Consider the following 14,968-nt stretch of genomic DNA (forward strand, 5'->3'; position numbering starts at 1 on the left):
ACCAGGGATCCAACTCATGTTCCCTGCATTAGCAAGTGAATTCCTATCCTCTGTACCACCAGGAAAGTCCTCCCTGCTTTATTTTTTATCTGAGCACTTAGCGTCACTTGAAATTACATTATACACTTGCTGACTTATGTATCATGTCTCTCATCTCTGGAATGTAAGCTTCATGAGAGCAGGGACTTGGTCATATTCATTGATGTGCTTCCAAAGCCTAGCACTAGATACTAGATGTACAATGCATGTTTATTTGATAAATATGGAAGGAAAGTTATGACCAAACTAGACAGCATATTAAAAAGCAGAGACATTACTTTGGCAACAAAGGTCCATCTAGTCAAGGCTATGGTTTTTCCAGTGGTCATGTATGGATGTGAGAGTTGGACTATAAAGAAAGCTGAGCGTGGAAGGATTGATGCTTTTGAACTGTGGTGCTGGAGAAGACTCTTGAGAGTCCCTTGGACTTCAAGGAGATCCACCTAGTCCATCCTAAAGGAGATCAGTCCTGGGTGTTCATTGGAAGGACTGATGTTGAAGCTGAAACTCCAATACTTTGGCCACCTGATGGGAAGAGCTGACTCACTGGAAAAACCCTGATGCTGGGAAAGATTGAGGGCAGGAGGAGAAGGGGATGACAGAGGATGAGATGGCTGGATGGCATCACCAACTCAATGGACATGGGTTTGGGAGGACTCCGGGGGTTGGTGATGAACAGGGAGGCCTGGTGTGCTGCGGTTCATGGGGTCACAAAGAGTTGGACACGACTGGGCGACTGAACTGAACTGAATATGGAAATTAAATTCTGTTACATGTCAATTATATCTCAATAAATCTTTAAAATTAGCTTTAAAAAAAGAAATTAAAATTCAGTTTTTAGAAAAGTTTTATTTCTGAGTTTGTGGATCAAGAATTTACACCTGATAATAGAAGCCACTTTCACCTTTTATCAACTCCTCCTCTTTCCCCCTGGACCTACACCACCTCCTTAGCATGAAGATTTTCAGGAGACTGTGACTAGGAGGCAAGCAGTGACATTCTAGGAGAGCTGACGTCATTGAAGCTAAGTGTCCCCTCTCATGTACTTCCATAATACCCTAAGCACAGCACAATTCAGACATCCATTATTCTGTTTATGGTTATTCCCCCCGCCCTTTTCTTCTGTTAGTGTGAACAATCCTGCTAGAAATATTCTCTTTTCTGACTGCTCCCACAGGGACAAATCCAAAGACACAGGGAGGGAGACTCGATAAAGGAAAGAAGGGATAAGGTTTGACCAGCTAGACATTCAGCAAACACAGGTGTGTGTTCAGATTAGTTCAGGAAGCATCAGTCACTGCCCTCATTTCCCTGGTGGCTCAGGTGGTAAAGAATCCACCTGCAACGGGGGACACCTGGGTTCAATCCCTGGGTTGGGAAGATCCCCTGGAGAAGAGCATGGCAACCCACTCCAGTATTCCTGCCTGGAGAATCCCCACGGACCGAAGTGCCTGGAGGGTTACAGTCCACGGGGTTGCAAAGAGTCAGACACAACTGAGTGTCTAAGCACAACAACAGCTCATGACACTGTTGAGTGAGGTCTCCCTGCTTTCCTCTGGGCTTTGGTGAAACCACTCTCCTCTCTGAACTCTCTTGCTCATGGCTCCTTTGCAGACATCTCCTCCTGACCAGAGCTCTGTTGGATGAACTTCCTCCTGACTCAGGAAGGAGCACTGCTATCTTCTCTCTCTAGGCTTCTAATGTAATACCATCCAGTCTCCAGGCATTCAATACCACATATATGTGGATCATTTTCCCCCGAGCTGTGGTCATCCCAGGCCTCTCCTCTAGAGATATACAGACTAGAGCCATTGCCTACACAATGTCTCCCTCTGGATGTCCTATTGACATTTAGAACTTACTATGTCAAAAACATAACATTCAACATTCAGAAAACTAAGATCATGGCATCTGGTCCCATCACTTCATGGGAAATAGATGGGGAAACAGTGTCAGACTATTTTTTTGGGGCTCCAAAATCACTGCAGATGGTGGCTGCAGCCATGAAATTAAAAGATGCTTATTCCTTGGAAGGAAAGTTATGACCAACCTAGATGGCATATTCAAAAGCAGAGAGGTTACTTTGCCAACAAAGGTCCGTCTAGTCAAGGCTATGGTTTTTCCAGTAGTCATGTATGGATGTGAGAGTTGGACTGTGAAGAAGGCTGAGCGCCGAAGAATTGATGCTGTTGAACTGTGGTGTTGGAAAAGACTCTTGAGAGTCCCTTGGACTGAAGGAGATCCAACCAGTCCATTCTGAAGGAGATCAGTCCTGGGTGTTCTTTGGAAGGAATGATGCTAAAGCTGAAATTCTAGGACTTTGGCCACCTCATGAGAAGAGTTGACTCATTGGAAAAGACTCTGATGCTGGGAGGGATTGGGGGCAGGAGGAGAGGGGGACGACAGAGGATGAGATGGCTGGATGGCATCACTCACTCGATGGACGTGAGTTTGAGTGAACTCCGGGAGTTGGTGATGGACAGGGAGGCCTGGCATGCTGCAATTCATGGGGTCGCAAAGAGTCGGACTGAACTGAACTGAACTGAACTGAATGTCAAAAATAAAACTCCTGCGAATTCCCTGGTGGTCCAGTGGTTAGGACTTCTAGCTCCCACAGCCAGGTGCCCAAATTTGATCTGTGGTTGGTGAACTAAGATCCCACAAGAGGCAAATTGTGTTCAAAGAAATATAATAATAGGGGACTCAAACTGGGACTCTGTAACCACCTAGAGGGGTGGGATGGGGAGGGAGGTGGGAGGTAGTTTCAAGAGGGAGGGGACATAGATATACCTATGGCTGATTCATGTTAATGTTTGGCAGAGACAAACACAATACTGTAAAGCAATTATCCTTCAATTAAAAATAAATAAATTTAATTATTTCTATATAAAACCCTTGGCTTTGTCTCTGAAACCTGTTCTTCTGGTCTTTCCTTTTGCTGGAAATGATTCTATCATCCACACACAGCCAGGCACATAGATTATAATCTCTCCCCTTCTCTCACCACCTCCTAAATCCGGTCCATCTCTAAGTCCTGTTGACTCTATCTTCAAAATGTATCTTGACTCTTTTCACTCATCTCCACTTCAAACCTGTCATCATCACCTCTTACCTGGATGACTGCCATAGCCTCCTCAGTGATCTCTGTGCATTTACGCTGGCCCCCACAGTCTAGTCTCTGCATAGAGGCCAGGCAAATCTTCAAAAAAGAGATTTCTGTCACTTTTCTGCTTAAAAACTGCCTATGACTTCTTTCCCATTATACTTCATAGGCTGCACTTTGAGAAAAAAATCATATCCGTATCAAGGTCTACAGGCTTTACACATCTGGCCCCTGCTGACTCCTGCTGACCTCTCTACTTGCCTTCTGTCCTACTAAGCTCCAGCTATACTGGCCTCTCCTCCATTTCTTGGAAATGCCAAGCAATATTCTACCTCAAGATCATAACCTTTCCCTCTGACCAGAACATTCTTGGCCAAGTCATATGTCTAAGTCCTCAAACTTCAGACCTTGGCATCTCTTCAGAAAAAATTTCCCTGACCTCTTCTCTACCCCTGTGACTCCTCCTTCCTTTTCCCCTCAATTTTGTTCTTTATCCCTGTAGTGTTTCTTTCTTTTTTTTTTTTCATTCACAGTCCTTGCCATTTAGCTGTCTTTGCCTCTAGACTGTTGGCTTCACAAGTGCAGGGATCACATTAGTTTTATATGCCAGTGTATCTCCAGTGCCTAAGCCAGAGCCTGGCATATAGTAAATACTTAAATATTTGTTGAGTGAATTGATTATCCTTGCACTGGATGAAAAGGATACAGGACCCAGGTATAGTGTTTCTGTTCCAGATGCGATAGTCTAATGGATGGATAACAAGTAAATAGGTAGTTGCAAAACTTGTAAAGAATACAGTGGAGATCAGAACTGGAGGCGATAGAAACACAGCGAGGCCCATACCCCAGTGTGAAGTATGCATGTGAGCAGTGAAGAATTCAGTGGCAATTAATACATTCACAATGTTGTGCATTGTGATGTACAACATCTCTATCTGAAAATGTTTGGTGAGCTCCATTTGGTGGACATTTGGTGGTGTTTCAGGGGCCCTCTGGAACCATAGTCCTTTAAGTCTTGGTACAGAAAAGAATTCAGCAAGAGCAAAGTGATAGATAAGAAGTGATTTATTAGAATAGGAAACTTGCAAGGCTTACAAGTGGGTAGCCTTACCAATACTGAGCCCTGAGAACTTACTGGGCTACAGTTTTATAATCAAAGGAAAAATGGGGAGGGGAGAGCTTTTTTTTGTTTTTCTTGAGTACACGTCATATTTTCATCATCAGCTCCTCCTCCAGGTTGAATATGGAAGTTTTCTTGTCCCTACATGGTCAAGCTAGGTCCACAAACTTGCTTTGTTTTGTTTTAATGTGTGCAAAGAGCATGTCTTAGAGATCATTAACTTACTGAGCTCCCTGGGAAGTACGTGGGTCTAATGCCGTGATTGTCTTATTGCTTAGGGCAGGTCTTGTGCTTCTGCTGCATGGTTCTCTTGTTAAGCAAATCTGCTCTCTTGAGTAATCATTAACTCACAGGGGTTGCCCATATTTTTTCTACTTAATATCCCCTAGTGGGATTAACTATTTAATCACCTGCTCTGTCCCTGTCCTATCTAGTTCCAAAGCATTTCCCTCATTCCAAAGGAAAACCACTTACCCATGAAGCAGCTTCCCCTCTTCCCCTCCAGCTGCAATTTTTGATCCCCACAATGACCTGATTCTACAACTGAGAAAAGTGAGGCTCTGAGCAATTAAGCCATGGTGAGAAGTTTAGGTTAAGGTTACAGAGCCAGTAGACATGGAGCACTGATTTTGTACCTTAGTTTTCTGACTCCAGAGTTCAAATCGTTGATTAATACACATATTTGGGACTTCCCTCATAGTACAATGCCTAAGAATTCACCTGCCAATGCAGGGGACATGAGTTCGATCCCTGGTCCAAGAAGATTCCATATGCTGAGGAGCAACTAAAAGTCCCTACACCACAACTATTGAGCCATACTCTAGAGTTTACTGGTTGCAACTACTGAACCCATGTGCCGAAACTACTGACGCCCGTGTGCCCTAGAGCCAGTGCCCTGGAACAGGAGAAGCCACCGTAATGAGAACTCGACAGTAGGCTCCATCAGTGCAACTAGACAAAGCCTGGCAGAGGAACCAAGACCCAGCACAACCAAAAATAAATATAGTTTTAAAAAATACACAACTTTCGGCAAAATCACAAGTAGGGGGCTGCATTTGGGTATCAAAGAGAGAAAATTTGGTGGAGGCGGGATTTATAAGCTATAAATGTGCCCTCGGTTGTTTAAAACTAAAAAACAAAACCGCACATTGAGGTAAAACTGCAATTAGTATGGCTCAGGTGGTTGGCAGAGTCAAAAGTAATAGCCCCAGAGCAGCTATGAAGCAGAGACTTGGAAAGGTCAGCACTGCAGGAAGCTTTGCCAAAGTCTCAAGAAAAAAACTTTGTACTTCCTTGGACAGCCCCTAGACGCACCAGGCTGGGAACTGGAAGTGGCGACTGGAAAGAGGCAGAGTAGCCGGGAGGACGTGGCTTGCTTTCCGGTGGCCAGATCTAACTAGGAAATGCCAAGTGGTTGTTCGAGAGATATAAACTGAGGGTGCAACTGGATAAGACACAATAGAGAGCAGGCCTTAGGCCAATTGCATCCCACTTGGAGGGGTCCTCGAGGGTCCAAGAACTCTCAGCAGTGGAGAGCCTCACTTTAGTATCTGTCTTCTCCTTTCTGCGGGGCCAGCACCCCTCTTCCACAAAATAGGGGTGTTTTCTCTGGGGCTTCTCTTTCTCTCTGGAGGTCAGAGACCCTAGACTAGGTCCCTCTTTTTTAGGAGTCTCAGACAGAGGGCATCCGTCTAAGTTGTTTCTCCTGCTTCCGCTACTTTTTCGAGTTAGAGGGCTGTGCAGGGCCCTCTGGCTCTGAGGTTGGAGTTGTTTTCCCACAAGCGCCGCCCCCGCCCGCTCCCCCCACCCCCAATCTTCTTCAGGCTCGCAGTGGCGACCGTGTTCTAGTTCAACAATGCACGGCACTCGGCACAACACGCCACCAAAGGGCAGCTCCATGGAGACTGAAACATCACAACTCTGAGAAGGTATCGCGAGAGGCGCGCGGTTGCGCCTGCGGCTGAGAGAGGAGGAGCGAAGGCGGGAGCCGAGAGAGAAGTGGGAGGAGCCTAGGCGCTTCCTAGGTCCCGGGCGGGAGACCGTCCCTCCCAGCGGCGCCCCCGCGTGACTGCGCTTTACATAATCGAGGCCGCGCGCGTCATAAGTGGCGTACTCCAGTCCAGACCGAATCAGAGTCCCAAGAAGCTCTGTGTTCCGTCCCTTTCCCCTTGATAGACGTCGAAATGAACCAGTGAACGGGCACCTAGCGCTGCCGCGCCCCCCCGGTCCGCTCGCACCCGAGGGCCCGCCTGCCTGCCGCAGCCCGCAGCCTGCCACCGCCAGGTTGTGCCTCAGACTGTCAGATAAAGCGGCGGGCCGGGCCGGCGGGGCGGTGAGCACGGCCCGGGCCGGACATGGCGGCGCTCTACGCCTGCACCAAGTGCCACCAGCGCTTCCCCTTCGAGGCGCTGTCTCAGGGGCAGCAGCTGTGCAAGGTGCGCGGGCTGGGGCGGCGGCCGGGAACTGGGACGCTCGAGGCGCGGCCCGGACCTCCCGGTTCTGCGGGGACGCCCGGCGGGGTCCCCTGGGCAGGGCGTGGCAGGCCCGCCTAGCTGAGGAGCCGCACCCGCCCCGCCGGGAGACGGCGGGGCACGTGGGGGAGACCCAGGCCCCGTCCAGGTCCCTGCGGCCGGCGTGTCCGGGTGCTTAGCAACCGTGAGGGATTGTTCTTGGACCCCGTGAGGTCGGGGGAGGGGACACCTGGTCCCCGGCTCGCTCTGGACCAGCGGCGCCGGAGATTCCTCTTGGGCTGGCTTCTCCCAACCCCCGCCGAGATCTGATGGGCTTCAGACTTAGGGACCTCCTACCCTACCTGGTACTAAACTCCAGAGTCGGGTGTTGCCTGGGAGGATTGCCTCGAACTCGGGCGCCTCACGGGCACTTTTCAGTCAGTTTCAGAGTCAGAGGTATACAGGCTTCATAATAAAGCCCCGCAATCAAGCGCATAAAGCAAAAGGATGATTTTTTCAGCGTCTAGTTAGTGACCTTCGGTCCTCCCCCTAACCAGCTGCTGTTCAGTTTTTACCCTTGAAGGTCCAAGTTCTCTTTTTCGTTTAAGTTGATTCATCTTTCTTTGCCTATTTAAATGAATAGAGGTGCTGTGAGGTGACAGTTAAAAGTCACTAAGCCGACTGTAGAGTGATGTCGAGTTATCTCCAGATTAATCCAGAGTTTGTGTCTCTATTATGGATAACTCATAATTGTGTTGAGGCAATCGTTATGGCCTCAAATGGCCATAAAGTTGACACTTTGTTAACTAGGTATGAGAGATCTCAAAAATCAAATAGTTGAGTGCCTTTTTGGCCTTAAATATATATTTGTGTGTACGTGTGTATTTGATTTTAAGGGAGATTTATGTATGTAAGCAATAATTTTTATCCAGTACTTTGATTTCACAAATGAACCTGCTGAAAAATCACTCAGTGGCAGAGGCAGAACCGGACCAGAATTCAGGGCTTTTTATTCCTTATGTCTGAGGCTTATTCATACCTTTGTTTTACAATTTATGACTAGTTCCATATAAATTCTTACTTAACTCCCACATCAATGCAGGGTGGTGATGCCAGTATTACAGACGAAAAAAATTAGTCCCAGAAAGTTAAAGTGACTCAGTCAAGCACAGTGCTTGTGCTTGGAATAGTATTCCCGTCTCTGCCGCCTACTGAAGACTGTTTCCATTTCTGACTGCCTGTTAAAGTTATATCCTCGTTTCATTTCAGGAATGTCGGATTGCACACCCTGTTGTGAAGTGCACCTACTGTAGGACTGAATACCAGCAAGAGAGGTAATCAGTTGCGTTATACGCAGGCGCTGCCATTTCCGGTCACAACACAATGGATGTAAAATACGCATTGTTCTCTAGTTATTCATTAATTGCTTACAAATTAGTTACTTATTTTTCACGCCTTGATAATTTTATATTGTGGTTTTGATATTTTTGACACTAAGAAAGCAACCCCACAACAGAAAACATGAGTCTTGTGTTCTAGTACGTTTATACATAGAGTTTGAAGAAATTATAAGCTGAAAGAAGATACTTTTGGAAATGTGACAATCCTGATAAAGGCTTTGTTAGCCCTAGTCACATTTGAAAAAACTCACTTGCCTTTACACTTACCTCGTGTGAATCTCATTTTGAGACGTGTGAAAAATACCTGGGTGTGAATGAAGCACACATCTATGGGGGACTTTTTAATGGCAGCAGAGTGGTTTAGTGGTATAGCAAGTTCACCTTTTTTGTGGCGCTGTGGCTGTAGGTAATATTACCTTAAGCAGGATGGGGTCTTATTTGCTAGCTCATACATGGACCTGCTGCTGCTGCTAAGTCGCTTCAGTCGTGTCCGACTCTGTGCGACCCCATAGACGGCAGCCCACCAGGCCCCGCCGTCCCTGGGATTCTCCATTTAAGAGCACTGGAGTGGGTTGCCGTTTCCTTCTCCAATGTATAAAAGTGAAAAGTGAAAGTGAAGTCGCTCAGTCCTGTCTGATTCTTCTCGACCCCATGGACTGCAGCCTACCAGGCTCCTCCATCCATGGGATTTTCCAGGCAAGAGTACTGGAGTGGGGTGCCATCGCCTTCTCCGATACACGGACCTAGAAGCCTGATTTTAGTCAGCATCATTTCAATTTTGGGACTGTTTCCCCTGACATTTTGTTAGGTGTATTTTCAAACAAAAACAAACCAAAAAAAGACTAGACTGTAAACACTCACCTACACACTACTTAAATTCTACAATTTACGTTTCAGTTCAGCTCAGTCGCTCAGTCGTGTCCAACTCTTTGCGACCCCATGAATTGCAGCACGCCAGGCCTCCCTGTCCATCACCAACTCCTGGAGTTCACTCAAACCCACGTCCATTGAGTCGGTGATGCCATCCAGCCATCCCATCCTCTGTTTTCCCCTTTTCCTCCTGCCCCCAATCCCTCTTAGTATCAGAGTCTTTTCCAATGAGTCAACTCTTCGCATGAGGTGGCCAAAATACTGGAGTTTCAGCTTTAGCATCATTCCTTCCAAAGAACACCCAGGGCTGATCTCCTTTAGGATGGACTGGTTGGATCTCCTTGCAGTCCAAGGGACTCTCAAGAGTCTTCTCCAACATCACAGTTCAAAAGCATCAATTCTTCGGTGCTCAGCTTTCTTCATAGTCCAACTCTCACATCCATACATGACTACTGGAAAAACCATAGCCTTGACTAGACGGACTTTTGTTGGCAAAGTAATGTCTCTGCTTTACGTTTAGTTTACTATATTTGCATCTGTCCATCTCTCTGTCCATCAGTATATTGATCCATCTTATTTGTGATGCAGTTTAAAGTTGTGAACATTAGTGTACTTGACCCTAAACACTTCAGCATGCATATCATTAACTAGAGTTCAATATTTGTTTATGGTTTTAAAATGTTTTTAAAGGTAAAATCTGCACACAGTGAAATGCTCACATCTTATTTGCATCATTCGATGAGTTTTAAAAACAGTATACATCTGTTTTACCCCAAACCCCATCAAAATATACAACATTACTGTCACCCCAGAGATTATAACTCCAACCTAGTCAGTCCCCACCCTCCTTGCTTTTTTCCAAACAACTACTGTACTGATTTTCCTTTCTACTGTAGATTAGTTTTACCTGTTCAAGAACTTCATATAAATGGAAACATAGAATATGCTCTAGAAGCTTTATATTTTGGCTCTTACATTAGGCCTGTGATTCCCTTTTGAAATAGTTTTTGTGTGTAAGGTGAGATACGAAGTTTAACCCTTAATTCATACCATACATAAAAATTAACTCAAGATGGATTATAGTAATAGGTTTTTTTTGCATTTTTTTGAGGGGTCAAGAACATTTATATATATTGATATATATGTCCCATTCCTTGAGTAATAAATCTAAGATAAACCCAAATGTTCAACATCACAGCATCACTGATGCTAATCCTCTTTGTAGAGGTCTTTTTCAATATACTTCACTTCCTGAACTGGCTTTTTTTTTTTTTTTTTTTTAAACCCACTGGACCATCAGGGAAGTCCCTGAACTGCCTTTTTTAAATGGCAAAAAATTGCCCTGGGAAATACTTTGTTTGAATATCTCATTTTAATTTAATGTTTTCTACTTTAAGGTATTTCTTCTGGTTTTTAACTTTGTAGTCACTTTGATAGGAATTGTAGGGGGAAAAAAAGGCAAAGTAGTGAATATACTGGATTTTTATGTGATTTTGTTTCTGGCCCTCAAATATTGTTTAAACTGTCCTTAAACATCAGGTATTTGTTTGTGCCTTACTGTGGGAAGGGTTAGACTTTATTTGAAGGTGATTTCTTTTCCCAGGGCAGTTCATCAGTTTAGGCAAGTTGGAAATGCTGTGACCTGGATCTTCACTGAGCTACAAGGGAAGACCCCTCACAAGGGAAAGGGTGTGTTTATTTTTGTCAGTGCTTAGCTCCTAGAGTACTTGAAATATTGAAAAAATGTTTAATGTTTGCATCTATTTCCCCACATCTGGGATTTTCATATACTTTTGCTTACAAAGGAGAATGTAGACAGAGTAAGGTCAACATGAATAGAATTTCTGAGTTTATACTCCAAACACAAATACTTTATTCCTCATCTCAAATTTCTCACCTGGTCATCTGAATTAAGGAGGATTAATTTCTTTTCTGAGTACATTTTTCGTCTTGACATAATATTTCTTTGGATTGTCCTCTCCATATCTGATACATTTACTTGGTCATACTTGGAAATTTCATAATCAGAAACAGCTCACTCTCCACTTAAACCAAAGTTTTGTTTTATTTGAGCTAAAACTATGAAATAATTAAAAGAGTTCATGGCCAGATAACTCAACCTTCAGTTAATCTAATATCCAAACCGTTTTTCACCTTGGCACTTAGTAATGAAAAAAATTCCTTGGAGTTAAGGAAGAATCTCTTTTGAGATGTTCTATGTAAAATGACTTTTTTTCCTTACAAAGCCTTGTGTCTCTTTCTTCCTTAACAGTAAAACTAATACTATATGCAAGAAATGTGCTCAGAATGTGCAGTTGTATGGAACGGTAAGTAGGGTTTCTCCTTACCTAACAGTGAGTAGTCTGGTCTCTTGGGACCTTACCTTCTGCGAACTGTTAATATAATTACAGTTTTTTAAATTAGAAGACCTAGTTATGTAAAAATGTTCTCAGAAAAATGTATCTAGTATTTATCTTTCAAAGTTAGCTAATACTTAGTATTAATAAGTTCTGTGTTTGTAGTCACTATGACAGGTTTGTGATATAATTTTCCTGGAGAAGCTTCAGTAACCAGTATGTAAAGAGAAGGGGAAAGATGTATCCTGTGGTGTGAGCTCTTGGCTTGGTAATAGTTGACTTTTCATTTTGATGAATAATTTTTTTTTTTCAGTGTTAGGGTTCAGCATACTGTGTTCTTGCAGGCATTCTCCCAACATGTTTATACACTGATAATGGCAAAGAGGCCTTTTCAGAAATTTGGAAGCGCTTGCTGGTTTCTCCAAAGAGCTAGTTCTGTTGAATTTGTTAGAGAAGTCCCAGCATATATGCTAATGGGATTTTGTTATTTATTTAAAAATCAATAGGTCCTGTGCATAAAAACACTTTACATGGTATGAGGAATTGGGCTTTCTTTGATCAATGTAAAAGGAAATTTATAAAGTTGGGAATGCATTTTTGCATTGATTAGTTAATGTGTATAATAGAAATCATTGGGTTAAAAAAAGCACTGGTATTTTATAATATACTTACTTGACACCTTTTTTTTTCTGTTAAAGCCCAAACCTTGTCAGTATTGCAACATAATTGCAGCTTTTATTGGCAACAAGTGTCAGCGTTGCACAAATTCAGAGAAGAAGTATGGACCACCGTATTCTTGTGAACAGTGCAAACAGCAGTGTGCATTTGACAGGAAAGATGATAGAAAGAAGGTAAGTCTCTGTGTTTTTCTTTTTTTCTTTCAGAGATATTAAGATGGGCCAACTGTGTTAAAAAGACATGTAACAGAGACTGATTTCTCAGTTCCTCTCCAAATTGTTATTGACCTTGAAGAAGCTTTTCAGCCTTTGTTTTCTTCACTTATAAAATGTGGACCTTTATATTCTAACATTTAGCTAGTGTTTCATGAGAATCTCAATAACAGTGATCAATATCCCTTATAAGTGAAATGGTGATTGGTGAAATTCTACAAAACTCTGTAGAGATTAGGACTTAAGCAAGGTAAGTGTATTACCAACTTTACAATCTGGCTCTTCAAATGTTTCTCTCTGTTGAAGTTAAAGATCACAAGAAGATGATACAGATAAAGGTCTATGTGGAATGGTGGTACCTTGGTGGAATTAAAATGGTATTGATTTAGTTTGTTTAAAACCCTCCAGTGGCTTCCAGTTGCACTTAGGATAAACCCCAAACTCCTTCCATTGCCTGCAAGGCCCATACCTGACTCTGTCCCATCATCCATTACTCTCCCCCCTTTCCCTTTGGACCAGCTGCACTGTCCACCTGAGTCCTTCAGACATCCTAGTCTCATTCGTGCTGGCTGGGTATGCTGGATACACAGCCTTCTCCAGAGTGTCACGACTGGTTCCTCATGTCAGGTCTCAGCTCAGTTGCCGCCTTCTCACAGAGACCTTTACTAACTCTCACTCTACCATATACTCTGTTTGTTGTCTTCAATAGCATATAACATTATGAGAAATTATCTTGTTTATTTGTGTACATGTTTGTCTACCCCCACCAGACTATGAGCTCTCAGTCCATCTTGTTTTCATGTAGTGTTCCCAGCAGTCTGACACATAGTAGTTCAGTTCGGTTCAGTCGCTCAGTCGTGTCCGACTCTTTGCAACCCCATGAATCGAAGCACGCCAGGCCTCCCTGTCAATCACCAACTCCGGGGTTCACTCAAACGCACGTCCATCGAGTTGGTGATGCCATCCAGCCATCTCATCCTCTGTCATCCCCTTCTCCTCCTGCCCCCATTCCCTTCCAGCATCAGAGTCTTTTTCAATGAGGCAACTCTTTGCATGAGGTGGCCAAAGTACTGGAGTTTCAGCTTTAGCATCATTCCTTCCAAAGAACACCCAGGGCTGATCTCCTTTAGAATGGACTGGTTGGATCTCCTTGCAGTCCAAGGGACTCACAAGAGTCTTGTCCAACACCACAGTTCAAAAGCATCAATTCTTCGGCGCTCAGCCTTCTTCACAGTCCAACTCCCAAATCCATACATGACCACAGGAAAAACCATAGCCTTGACTAGACGAAACTTTGTTGGCAAAGTAATGTCTCTGCTTTTGAATATGCTATCTAGGTTGGTCATAACTTTCCTTCCAAGGAGTAAGCGTCTTTTAATTTCATGGCTGTAATCACTATCTGCAGTGATTTTGGATCCCCCAAAAATAAAGTCTGACACTGTTTCCACTGTTTCCCCATCTATTTCCCATGAAGTGATGGGACCGGATGCCATGATCTTAGTTTTCTGAATGTTGAGCCTTAAAGCCAACTTTTTCACACTCCTCTTTCACTTTCATCAAGAGGCTCTTTAGTTCTTCTTCACTTTCTGCCATAAGGGTGGTATCATCTGCATATCTGAGGTTATTGATAGTTCTCCTGGCAATCTTAATTCCAGCTGTGCTTCTTCTAGCCCAGCGTTTCTCATGATGTACTCTGCATATAAGTTAAATAAGCAGGGTGACAATATACAGCCTTGACGTACTCCTTTTCCTACGTGGAACCAGTCTGTTGTTCCATGTCCAGTTCTAACTGTTGCTTCCTGACCTGCATACAGGTTTCTCAAGAGGCAAGTCAGGTGGTCTGGTATTCCCATCTCTTTCAGAATTTTCCACAGTTTATTGTGATGCACACAGTCAAAGGCTGTGGCATAGTCAATAAAGCAGAAATAGATGTTTTTCTGGAACTCTCTTGCTTTTTCCATGATCCAGCGGATGTTGGCAATTTGATCTCTGGTTCCTCAGCCTTTTCTAAAACCAGCTTGAACATCAGGAAGTTCACAGTTCACGTATTGCTGAAGCCTGGCTTGGAGAATTTTAAGCATTACTTTACTAGTATGTGAGATGAGTGCAATTGGGTGGTAGTTTGAGCATTCTTTGGCATTGCCTTTCTTTGGGATTGGAATGAAAACTGACCTTTTCCAGTCCTGTGGCCACTGCTGAGTTTTCCAAATTTGCTGGCATATTGAGTGCAGCACTTTCACAGCATCATCTTTCAGGATTTGAAATAGCTCAACTGGAATTCCATCACCTCCACTAGCTTTGTTCATAGTGATGCTTTCTAAGGCCCACTTGACTTCACATTCCAGGATGTCTGGCTCTAGCTGAATGATCACACCATCGTGATCATCTGGGTCGTGAAGATCTTTTTTGTACAGTTCTTCTGTGTATTCTTGCCACCTCTTCTTAATATCTTCTGCTTCTGTTAGGTCCATACCATTTCTGTCCTTTATCGAGCCCATCTTTGCATGAAATATTCCCTTGGTATCTCTAATTTTCTTAAAGAGATCTCTAGTCTTTCCCATTCTGTTGTTTTCCTCGATTTCTTTGCATTGATGGCTGAGGAAGGCTTTCTTATCTCTTCTTGCTATTCTTTGGAACTCTGCATTCAGATGCTCATATCTTTCCTTTTCTCCTTTGCTTTTCGCTTCTCTTCTTTTCACAGCTATTTGTAAGGCCTCCCCAGACAGCCATTTTGCTTTT

At 43.8% G+C, this 14,968-nt stretch overlaps 1 protein-coding gene across 3 annotated transcripts in view; it reads left to right on the forward strand.

The window, feature by feature from the left end:
• Nucleotides 1–6,555: 6,555 nt before the first annotated feature.
• The window catches only part of FAM76A (family with sequence similarity 76 member A), a 32,576-nt gene continuing 24,163 nt past the window's right edge, over nt 6,556–14,968 (forward strand). For all 3 annotated transcript variants that reach the window (XR_015138674.1, XM_086330951.1, XM_086330957.1), the window contains exons 1-4: nt 6,556–6,697; nt 7,982–8,046; nt 11,255–11,309; nt 12,038–12,190. Coding sequence is in view for 2 of the 3 variants with exons in the window: in XM_086330951.1 (XP_086187077.1) it covers nt 6,617–6,697; nt 7,982–8,046; nt 11,255–11,309; nt 12,038–12,190 (354 nt within the window). In the remaining variant the exon portion in view is untranslated. The remainder of the gene's footprint in view (nt 6,698–7,981; nt 8,047–11,254; nt 11,310–12,037; nt 12,191–14,968) is intronic.

This window comes from Bos grunniens, chromosome 2 (assembly GCF_055505025.1).
Source record: "Bos grunniens cultivar Pamir isolate PY7600 chromosome 2, Bosgru_T2T1.0, whole genome shotgun sequence".
Taxonomy (NCBI): Eukaryota; Metazoa; Chordata; class Mammalia; order Artiodactyla; family Bovidae; genus Bos; species Bos grunniens.